Source organism: Sinocyclocheilus anshuiensis, unplaced genomic scaffold (genome assembly GCF_001515605.1).
Source record: "Sinocyclocheilus anshuiensis isolate Anshui unplaced genomic scaffold, SAMN03320099.WGS_v1.1 scaffold26, whole genome shotgun sequence".
Taxonomy (NCBI): domain Eukaryota; kingdom Metazoa; phylum Chordata; class Actinopteri; order Cypriniformes; family Cyprinidae; genus Sinocyclocheilus; species Sinocyclocheilus anshuiensis.
This window is the reverse complement of record NW_015544143.1, coordinates 41607-53721: the sequence shown is the minus strand read 5'-3', so window position 1 is coordinate 53721 and position 12115 is coordinate 41607. Positions and strand designations below refer to the sequence as shown.

At 37.7% G+C, this 12115-nt stretch overlaps 1 protein-coding gene across 2 annotated transcripts in view; it reads left to right on the top strand.

Annotated features, from left to right (window-relative positions):
• The window catches only part of LOC107695057 (signal-induced proliferation-associated 1-like protein 2), an 85656-nt gene that overhangs the window by 44220 nt on the left and 29321 nt on the right, over positions 1 to 12115 (top strand). For both annotated transcript variants that reach the window (XM_016494843.1, XM_016494842.1), the window contains exons 2-4: positions 6482 to 8185; positions 8318 to 8445; positions 9248 to 9436. In XM_016494843.1, the coding sequence (XP_016350329.1) occupies positions 6835 to 8185; positions 8318 to 8445; positions 9248 to 9436 (1668 nt within the window). In that variant the 5' untranslated portion in view covers positions 6482 to 6834. The remainder of the gene's footprint in view (positions 1 to 6481; positions 8186 to 8317; positions 8446 to 9247; positions 9437 to 12115) is intronic.

Sequence of the window (12115 nt, the reverse complement as noted above, 5' to 3'; positions counted from 1 at the left end):
AAAATCCCTCTCCTGCAAAGCATCTATTGAAACTCTCTATTGGATAAATGCAAGTCACTCAAATAACTTTATTATTTTAAAAACTTCATTGTGTAATTTAAAAAAATCAGTCAATTTTAACCTTCAGTATTATAGTAATGTAGTACCAACTGACTCTCATGTATATTTTACAGCATTAGTTGAGAGATTTTTTTTCCTTGAGAAAATTTGGCATATACTGTACCTGATATATATCCAAAATAACCGATATTGAATCAAATCAAATCGAATTGGTAATCGAATCGAATCGTGAAATTTGTGTCAAAACCCAGCCCTTGTGTTCACTGAGGCTGATGTCAAAACTTTCTGGTTCTACTAGGTGTCTGCTCACCCCAGTTACCCTGCTGAAACTGCAGGGCTCAATTTACTCAACCCTTCTGTCAAAGTCATCCTTTTGTTTTGTTTTTCAATAAAACCCAGGAGCAAACAAAAGTGGACAGAACAGGAAGCAATAATCTGTTAGGTGTAACCTTGTAGCATTGATTTGGACTTAGGAAAGTCTCCGTTTACTGCAGAAATGGAGTAAAGTTTTTCAGTATTTTAATCTTTGAAATATAACACACAGTAGGGACCAACAATTATTTAAAGTATGTCTATTTTAGATTATTTTGCATAAAATAGAGATGATAACATTATTATGATTTTGGGGGGGAAAAGTCAGTCAGATTGTGAGATAAAAGATCGCAATTACTTTTTTTATTTCAAAAAAACAAACTAAATTGCGAGATGTAAACTGAATTTCGGGGAAAAAAAGTCAGAATTGAGAGATGTAAACTTAGAATTTTGAGAAAAAAATTTGAATTGTGAGACGTAACATTTGCGTAAAACATTTGAATGTTGATTTTTAAATACATTTTAAAATTTCTGATTTTGTATTTGCCTCTTTTGCTTTCATGACAGCAGTGCTCGAAAAACGCAATTGAAAATACAATTTGCAATTCCTTTTGAAAATTGTCCGGAATATCGTTCCATACTCGATCTCCACACGTTTGTGCAAAATTTAATGTTTATGTTACTTAGCATGATTCAAGATCCAGAGAGCTTCTTTTGCTACTTCTGGCCCATGTTACAGATTAGTTGATTAGTGACCTAGAAATAGTGCAGAATCTTAAATATTTCTTAATTTAAAAACTTCAAACTTTGTTTATTTGGAGGTTTAAATTAGATTATGAATTTCAGATTTTCAGTGTGGACTTTGGGACCTTTCTATATGTGGTTTGGACAGACGGAGACAGTGCACTCTGTGAGTGCATTGACCTCCTTTCCAGCATTGTTTTGATCTGTTTCAAAACCCATTTCTCAAAAAAGACTGCTGTTCCCGTCAATCATCCGGCAAAGATTGAGGTAGTTTAAATTTAAGTAGCATTCGACTTAACTAAATCTGTTTTCCTAGAAAACAATCAAAATGTTGTGGATTTATCACCTGACATCAAACAAGAGTGTCCATGTAAGCTGCTTATTCTTTAAGTCATGCCTGTCAGGAAGTGGATATTTCTAACGAGAAAAATCCCTTTAGTTCAAATATTCCCTTATGTCTTCTGCCCTATCAAACCCTGGGCAGACAGGGACTCCTTTTAATTTTAGTGGCTGTTGGAAATGATAGACGGGCCAGTGTGGTCACAGTCCCCGCTATAGATCCAGCTGTCTAAATAGATTGGGTCAGTGTGTCTTTGCGGTGGGTGATGATAGCGATGATGAGCTCTGTTGTTTGGACGGCACAATGCATGTGAGCAAGCGTTTGAAAGTAGGGGACCGGTTCATGCTAATCAATGACCTGTACAGGAACTGCAGCTGGACGGAGGGCGTTGGAGGGGACTGGATTGGCCATTTGCCTGGCTCTGAAGCCCAGCGGGAGATGGTGGGAGGGAGCCTTTCAGATGTGCAATTTGTTGTCCTCTCAAGCCTATGCTAGTGCTTGATGCACTATTTCTCTTTCTTTTCGTGTTTTGGATAAGGCTGGTTTATTGGGAAACTAATGTGGTACTGCCTCTAAAGATGTTGTACACATTATTATAACACATATTTCCATTTATTTCAAAGTAAACTGGTCCCAAAACAGATATTTGTTAGGGATCACAGTAATGTTGTATGTCTTGGAGGACAAACAGACCTTCTGACATATACATTTTTAAAACCACAGAGGATTCACAGTAAGATGTGAATAATTCATGTGAGTATCTTGTTCTTTCAGTGATTAAGACGTGCGTTTGGACTGAATGTAGCTATGAGCTGTGGATATTAGATTATGATTTTCAGATTGTTGTTTTTCTTTTGAACTTCTGTAAGAAACATTCTGAATTTAATTTAAAATAAGAATATATATTTTGCATAGTGAAAATTATGCCTCTAGGACCACTTAACACGGCATTATTTTCTTGACAGTTAAGCATAATTTCCTCCTAAATTCTCAATCCAGTAATGTAGAAAAAAAGATAATTACTTTTATTAAAGGTGACCTATTATGCCCCTTTTTACAATATGTAAAATAAGTCTATGATGTCCCCAGAGTGTGTAAGTGAAGTTTTAGCTCAAAATACCCCACAAATAATTTTTATAGCTTGTTGAAATTGCCACTTTTAGGGAATGAGCCAAAACGAGCCGTTTTTGTGTTTGTCCCTTTAAATGCAAATGAGCTGGTGCTCCCGCCTCCCTTTTCAGAAGAGGGTGGAGCTTCAAGAGCTCATGCTCCGGCATACCGGTGTTACGGTTTAACTAGTGGTGACCGTGTTACCTACATCACATTGCTTCCAAATGCAATTTTTAACTACCACATTCCTATTTACAATCATTCTGGACGTGAAGGCAGCATTAGTGAAAACAGGCAGAGACAATGGTAGCTTTAGCAACATTAGCCTTACAGAGAGCCAAGAAGCTCTTTTGGAAAACAAAATATGATGCGTGATGCTTACTTTGTCTGAAGTCTGGTCGTTTGCGCACGAAGCGTTGGTATCGATCCCTATTTCAGAATCAACCTTTGCACAACTCCAGCGCTGAACTGACCCTCGTTTGTGAGGTAGTCCGGCGTAAAATGTAGAGATGCACCGATTGCAATTTTCTTGGCCGATTCCGATTTCCAATTTTTTGTAAGTGTGACCTGCCAATACCGATTTTTGCCGTTTCAATTTTCTTTCTAAGAACTATAATTGACAGCATATACAGACTAAAATCTATGCAAATTTCAATGCAAAAATTATATACATAATAAAAGAAATGATTAAACATTACAATTCCCCCAATCTGGACTAAGTTACAGATTTTCTCTCACTTAAACAACTCTCAAAATAAAGTGCTCTATGACTGGAAAGAGGAAGAAATAGTTAACTTAAAATTTGTTGCTGTATGTAACAAAAAAGATGATTTCCCACTGTTTATAAATGGTCATTTTTCCCCTAACCTTATTAAATGTGTCATCTTTCACATCAAATTCTTACTTTGTTTCAATTAATTCAGTTAGAATAATAAGAAACTGTAGAGTTGTTACCGTTCAAAGGAAATTAGTATTAACAAACTCTATCTTTCCACTGCTGAGGAAACACAGAAGCTGCATCTGAAGTGGCATTAGATGCATTTACAATAAAAGGCAATAAAAGGATTGGCTCGGAATCGGCAAGACGTGAGACTGACCGACCGGTCACCAATCTGGGCCGGTCATGCGAAAAATCGGTCGATTCCGATCACTGGCCAGTCAATCGGTGCATCTCTAGTAAAATGATTAGCACAAACATATAGGACTTTTCTGGGGGTTTTTTCGGGACATTTCCTTTGAAAATTTAATTTAACCACCATGTCCTCAGCGGTCTATGGAGACTCCTATGTTCGTTGGTGCATCCCGAAACACAACACTTGTAATGCCTCTTTGGCACTGACATTGTATCTCTAGCAGCTACAGCAAGAAAACAGTAATGGCAGACTGCTGTTTCTCACTCAGGGCGGTGTCTATGCTAATAGGGCAGAGAGCGTCACAAATGGGCGGGACTTTCCAGAGTATGACATCATAATACTGAAAAATCTGGAACCGCTCGTTTGGAGAGACTGTTTATGATTTATTGGGATTATAAAAAAATGAGTGGGTGGATTTTTACCATTATAGGCTGGTTGTTTTCACACACTGCGGCCACACAACTGTGTTTAAACACCTTATAAAAGTGATTTTTGCATTCTATGGCACCTTTAATAATAATAATAAATTCCATACAGCAAATTCTACCATTATATATATTGAAAGCTTGATGGCATTTGCATAATTGTCATGAAAATAATGTAACTGTGTGAAAAAAAAAATCTTGTTTTCCTAAATGCATTTTTGTGTTTAAAATGGGTGCAAAGTATAATTTATAATTAATTACTTTGCTTTTGGTGTGAAATAGAGTTCTAGACCATTTTTGGCAGTTTTCGTGAGATTCACCCTATCACTTGCCAGGATATCAAAGCTTTGTGTTGTTTTGTAAAAGAGAGACTCCTTACATGTTGCTTTTTCCTCCTTTTAAAATTTAACAGCATTCTTTAATAATGAAACGGCTTGTCATTTGTGCACATATTATTTAGCTTTTGTCTGTTGCCCGATGCTAAATTTAGCCTGACAGGCCCTCTCTGTTCACGCCATGTTCAGTTAAGCCAATGTTCAGTGCTGCTGGGAATGTTTTTGATCATTGAACTTTTGCATTTTCAATTTTTGATTACACACACATTTAAAAGCAATAATTCCCCTGCATCTCCTCTGGGGATGAACGTGTGTCACTTTGTCCAAATGTCAGTGCCATGTCTTTTGATAAATTACAGAAATTTCCCCCTTTGCTTTATCTAGACATCAGCTGAAAAAGAATGTCGTTTTAAAGGAGGAGTTATGTATTAAAGATTACAAATTCTTGATTAAAGATTACAAAAACAATTGTTTTATTGGAATAATATGCTCCCATGAGTTGTGTACAATAAGACAAATGTATAAAATAAGTAAGGTCAGTTTTATTTTCATGTTGACATTAAATCACAGCTCTGAATCCAGTGAATTTTAGACAGGTATTGCAATTTGAAAAGGCAAAACCTCAACATAGTGGATAGCTGGTGTTGATGCTGACACAAAGATGTGTTTTTTTAGAGATAGTTAAAGGTATTGGGGTCAGTGTGAATGTAACAGACAGACAGGATTGTGCATCCAAAACACATTATTAATAAACGCCAGTTTAATCAGCTTTCCTTTCGAAGGATTATTTTTAGGTTGTCGAATTTCAGTGTGTACCCGTGGCAGTGTCTGTCAGTACTGTAAATTTATACTCTTTTCCGTTCTCACTAGTACTTTATTTTTTGACGATATGATATTGGAAAGCGCTTTCCCTGAGTGTTCTTCTTTTCTCTGAGTTCATTGCACTAAACCAGTAATTCTTAACTGTTTTTTTTTTTTTTGGTGCAGTACCCAGATTTTACATTGAATATCAAGTGGTGACCAAAAACAATACCAAAATCAAAACAAATGTTCTTAAATCATATATTAAAATGTATTGAAATTACTGTGAACTTCATAAGCCAAGTATAATTGGAATAGGCCTAGATTTAAGTAACAACGTTTAACTTCATGTATGAGTTGATTCGATGTGCGACCTGTGACGTCAAAAAAAAAAAAAAAAAGATGAAAGAGCGTTTTCTCCTTTAAAGATTAATATTCCTGTTTATTTTGCAGTCCTAACAATGTATGATTTATGGTTAATTGCATTTTATTAATCCCATTGTTTCTTTTCTATTTGAGAACCACTGAACTCAGTGGAAGAACTTTTAATTTTAATTTTAATTTTAATTTGATTTTAAAATTGTGATAGATTTGGAAAACAATTTAAGGTAGAGGTAAACGCATTGGTAAATCATTTTAATAATTTGTCATTTTCATTGTGAATTGTTAGGCCATTCATTCTGATTAAATACATCAGCTTGTATCTTGTTTTGCTATTTGTGAAAAGGACATACAGTAAAAAGATGGCCATCTCTCAAGTACTTTCAAATGCAAATTATGTAAATGAAAAAAAAATTGCATTATTTTTTTCAAAGTTTTGTTAACACCTCTTGAAATAACCACACTGAATATCATTACGGCTTAAAACTGTATGAAAAGTAGTCTGGATCTATTTTGCTTTTTATCAGAGGTAGTAGAGTGCCTTGATCACTAATGCTTTTTCATTCGATTTTTATCTCTAATTAGTCTGTGCACGAAGGTTAAAAAAGTGGTACATTTGTTATATAGATGATCCAGAAATGGCATGCATTCAGGTGAAATAGAAATGTGCTTTCTGAATAGACATTCAAACCCTTATTCAATTAATTGGCCTTTTTGCTGATGCTTTGTTCAGTTGAGGATTTTGAGTGCTTTGCATTCTTTCAAGGTCACATTGGTATCTCTCCCTCCCAAAAGGATTCTCTAATGATCTCTCTCTCTCTCTTTCTCGTTTCCTTCCAGAGCATCAGAGAGATCCCACCTGGCTTTGTTAAGCCTACATGCCTGTGAAATGACCGCATCTCCTGCTTGCCCTCCCATGGAGTGAGCAGTTGTCCTTGACAGTGAAACAGAGATAAAGAGACCCATTCTCCTCCTATGGATTACAGACCTATAGGTCTGAACGCCCTGACGTGGGTCAGTCTTCATTCACAGACTTCTCCCATCGCAGTCAAGCTCCTTTGCTATTCCATAAAATGCTGGAGTTGGAATTTCTGGTCTGGACAATTTAACGCCAGGTATGAATGTCCCTAACTTTAGGACCAGAGATACAGCAGACGAGGCCGTAGAAGCTTGAGAAGCACCTCACCTCAGAGATGCAGACTGATGATCTATTTGCCAAAAAGCTTCAAGCCTTGAATGGGGATATGGGACCTCCTGGTGCAAACACACAGGGAACACCAGCAGTGCCCAAGATGGGCGTACGTGCAAGAGTGTCAGATTGGCCACAGAAGAAGGATGGCCATGGTCCACCACCCAGATACGAAAGCCTAATGACGACCTTCCAGAATGGACAACCCAGTCAGTTGCCGGAAAATGTGGTCAAACAAAGCCCAGGTTCTCCTCCCAACCCCAGCTTTCTGGAGGCAAAATATGGACTTGGTGAACTTCTGAGCCACTCTCCTGGTAAAGTACACCACGCTCTCCAGAAGAGGAGCAATAGTGACGTCACCATCAGCGATATAGGGGCAGAGGACATGGATCAGACTGCAGTCAACCCCAATACAGGTGCCAATTTGCACCGAGAGTACGGAAGCACATCCTCCATCAATCACCAGGGTTTGCCCGATGAAGGTTTTTTTGGCAATCTGAAAGTTTTCCAGCCAGAACTCTCAGAGCAACCGAGCGCACCACCTCCGCATGGTTTTCCAGAATTTCGCCGGTATGAGGCCGCCATTTCTCCAAGTCTCCAGACTGCTGCGCAGATTGCAAGGGGGGACATTCTCTGCATTCCGAACTACTCAGACTATGTGGACAGTTCACTCTTCTACAGTCGGGAAAGGGAGAAGTCCTTCCTACAGCGACAGAAATCTGAAAAGGGCGAGACGTCCATTTTCCGCAGACTGAAGACTATGAAGAGCGAACAGCGGCAACTAAGCGAACATGACGATTGTAGTAGACACGGTCGTCCATTGAGTTTCCAGAGATGTTTCGCCCACTATGATGTCCAGAGCGTGCTTTTCAATATAAGTGAGGCTGTTACCAATCGTGCCAACTTAGCACGTCAAAAGAATATTACTACGGGGGCTTCTGCAGCATCCCAACATCAAATTGGTGGGGGAATGGACAGTCCTGACCCCATGTCTATTTGCGAGTCCCCTTTGGACAGCTGTGAGGAACTAGGGCAAAAAGCTTCCACAGACCCTGACGAAGGGGATGGGAAGAGCAATGGTTTGGTGCTGAGCTGCCCGTACTTTCGTAATGAGATAGGTGGTGAAGGTGAGAGGAAACTGAGTGGACCCCACAACAATGTAGGTGACAATTATACTATAGAGTCTACTTTAAGTTCACACTGCACCAATGCGGGGGTTTCCGTCTTGGAAATGTCCCGTGAGAATTACACCTCTCGTGAAAACTACGCTGTTCCACGGGATTGCATCAAACGCTACATCATTGAGCACATTGACATGGGCGCATACTACTACCACAAATTATTTTTCAGTAAAGGTATGTTTTACAATCTAGACATTAATTTGATTGGTCTGCTTACTATAGCGATAGATGACCTCACTTGGTTACCAAAAAGTGTATCTCTCACTATATAATGTCTTTTCTTACTCTTCTTACTTTTCTCTAAAGAGCACCAGAACTACTTCGGTGTTGATGAGAACTTAGGCCCGGTGGCAGTTAGCATTCGGAGAGAAAAGCTGGAGGAGGGGAAGGAGGGACCACAGTATAATTATAGGGTCATCTTCAGGACCAGCGAGGTAGGATGGCATATGTAAAACACGCTGTTTAACATGCACCATTAACTTCATGCACCAAACTTCTGTAGATCCATTGGTTTTTGAGCCAGTAAGGTTCAGGAGTATAAATAAAGGGAAGCATGGATATGTCCAAACTTTTAATTTTATATATACAGTATAATTGATTTCCATCTATAATTGATTTCCATCTTCCCATTAAGTGCATTTCCAGAAGCTTTTACATCATCTCCTCTGAATACAAATCAGACCTGCCTCAATAATATCATTGTTTGTTTTGAAAATCAGCTCAAGATGGATGATGTTTGTGGCGTACTATTGAATTTTTCCATGTATGGTGATATAAATTACCTTACTGTACTACATGATTCTCACCACTGACGCTATAAAAGTCCCAACCAGTGTGGCTTTCAAAATGGCAAGGGATCTTTCATATGTGGCCTGCCAGGTTTTTTCCTAAGAGTGACTGGATAGTTTGCTGAACTGGCGGTTGAGCATACAGTAGTCCTTTTGCTAAAAGCCAAAGCGTTACTTCAGCATTTGCCACAGTTAGTTGAACTCAATTATTCATCTAAAAGGTTGGCAGGGCATGTCGCTGGATTCAGTGCTGTTGCAGGGACACTCTTAGAGAGTGCTTTGCCATTTGAGAAGACAACGAAAGAGAATGGTTTATCCATCTGTTCAGGATTCGAGCATGCTGTGTATTCATTTAATGGATACATTTGCCCAGTTCAACCAAAATTGTGGACTCTTTCCTCCTTTTTACGAATATAAACTTCTCTCTCTTTACTCTATACATTTTCAGCTCACCACTTTGAGAGGCTCAATTATGGAGGATGCCGTTCCCTCCACGGCTAAGCATGGGACTTCCCGTGGACTCCCTCTTAAAGAGGTGCTGGAGTACGTAGTTCCTGAGGTCAACATTCAGTGCCTCAGACTGGCCACCAGCTCACCTAAAGTTCTAGAACAACTGCTGAAGCTGGATCAGCAGGGGGTAAGTACTGTACTAAAAGCTCTACAGTCAGTTTTACACATAGAAAGGGTGTGGATAAATTACCTGATTTAACTTTTTTAAATACTATAAACTAGGGATGCACCAATATTTCGGCCACCGAAAAATATCGTCTGAAAATTGCAATTTCGGTTTTAGGCCGAAAGACAAAAAGGCGACAGGAAGTTTCTATGTAGTATACTTGTTCCTGTTTGTGCCAAGTGCATCCAGAATTTTCGGTTTCGGTTTCAGCCCAGAATTTTCATTTCAGTGCATCCCTACTATAAATCATACATAAAATAAAAATGAATAACTAAATAATTATTTATATATTTAGTTAGTTTAATTCATATTTTGCACTGGAACAATATTGTCTGATCTGTTTATAAATCACTGAAATATTAAATATGTAATTGACATAATTTTAAGCAGTGTCCTGCAATGTGGCATGCTGTAATTAATCTAAATATGTTTTAAACATTTTTTTTTATTATTTTACAATTGGATCATTTGCCGTTTTTATGTCCTTATATTAACTGAGACTGCATCAAATATATTTGTTTATATGTTATGCCGTATGACCATTTAAAATTAATTTTTGAAGTCATCAGTTTATTGATTAAAATTGATTTGCAATCTTGTAAAATTAATGTTGCAGTTACAGGACGTAAGAGACTCTGTTTCCCTTATACTGATATGCCAGTTTATTAAAAAATAGAATGTTAAATATAACATGCACAAATATAACGTTAAATATTACATTTTTTACATTTACTACCCTTTGTAAGTGCTTAAATGGGTAAAATATACAACAATAAGCATTTCCCACAATGCAGCCAGGCAGTAAAAGGATCATACCACCATTTGGACAGTAAGAGACAGTTTGGCTAACACAAACTGACAGGTGGGAATAAACCTTCATTCTCAGGGATGATTCATTGCAAACTGTGTACAATGTTGTGAACCATACATGTCTGCAAGGCTTGTAATTACTAAGACATAATCAAGTGGGGGTTTAAGAAACCATCAATTATATCCTTCATACGTCCCATTCGCTTAGTTTTAATGCATACTGATAAAACCAGAAACAGATGTTTTAAACTTCTTCTGATGATGTGATGTCCTTAAAAGCTGTTGTTCATTTGATAAACTTAAGCAAGATTGAGCTTGTAAAGTGGTTCCTTTGGACAAGGCACCTATCAGATGCCGCTGATGGCCTTGCAGCATTTCCGTTTGAGGGTTCGGATTGCAGGTGTGTCAGGATGAGACAGTGTTTTACTAAAGAAGCCTTTTATAAAAACAAAGATCCAAATACTTATTGACAGACCCAGACTTGCACATCTCAGGGCTAGAGTGGAACAGAGAGATGAGCAGTTTTGTCAGTATGTTGACTGAATGGAATCTGAGAAGCAGTTAAAGTCTTGATCGATATTACAGCCACACGACGGCCAGAGGGGAAATCTGAAGAGTAACGCTGTAGAACAATGAATGCATGGAGAGAGGTTAGTTGTAAAACTAGTGTTGGTAATTATTTTAAGTGGTATTTTGTCATCTCAGATCAGTCAAGTTCAATGAATACCTTATTGATGACCTCACTGTAAAATGGTAATGAATTTTTCGCGGCATTTCCAGGGTTCAGACGAAAGATAACTAGTTTTCAAGGTAAATTGTTCGACAAAACCACAGAAAACATCACCATGGCAACCACTTAGCCACACATAACAGCCACTTGACCCGTTTGAGACGCTGCCTGTGACCAGCGACACTTAGGGTGAAAATGAAAGAAAATCATTGCTCTTCTTATGCTTTCTTGAGTCCCCGTCTTTGTCCATTTCTTTATCTCGCCTCCATACTCTCTCCCAGTTCTACCATTTCTGATAATGGTGGGGGTTTTTTTCCTCTAGAGACTGTTGGTGGCATTCTATGGCACAAAAGCCATAGCAATTGTAAGAATAGCACTAAAATTGATTTTACCATTTTTGAAAAATTGGTACAGGCTGGGAATTACGTGTGATTTCGGACAATTACCATAGACTTCTTAAAATTCCTTTGTCATTGTAAACCTGCACTCTTCAGTTTGTCATCCGATCAGCAATTCATATTATTATAGATGTTAAGTATCATACTGTTCATTATTTTTTAATAATTGTGCAGAAAAATGTCTGGCTCTTTTTTTTTTTTTTTTTTTGCCTGTCTGAAACCCTAGCTTCTTTCTTTAGTTTATGGCTGATATGTGTGTTTCATACATAATGCAAAAGTGGCATCTGAGGCCAGTTTGCATGTCATTATGTGTCAGGCTTTTGCGTAGATTGATAGCACTTAACATGACTAAATCACCACTTGTGGTAGGCAATGTATATCACCATTCCATGATATGCTTTAAGAGTGCTTTTGAAGGTTTCCTGTACAATGTGCATTGAAGATTGATGCTGTTACATGATAAATCATGCCATGTAAAATGTAAGGGACAGTATTGATATTTTTTAATATTGTTCATTGAAATAAAGCGGTAAAAATATAATATTACATAAAATAGAAATATTAGATGAAAAACATGAACTTGGTAACTAACTGAAATAAGTTGAAGTACTGCAAGTACTGAAACTAAAACTGAAATTAAAAATAAATTAAAGCTATATATATGTGTGTGTGTGTGTGTCTGTGTCTGTGTCTGTGTCTGTG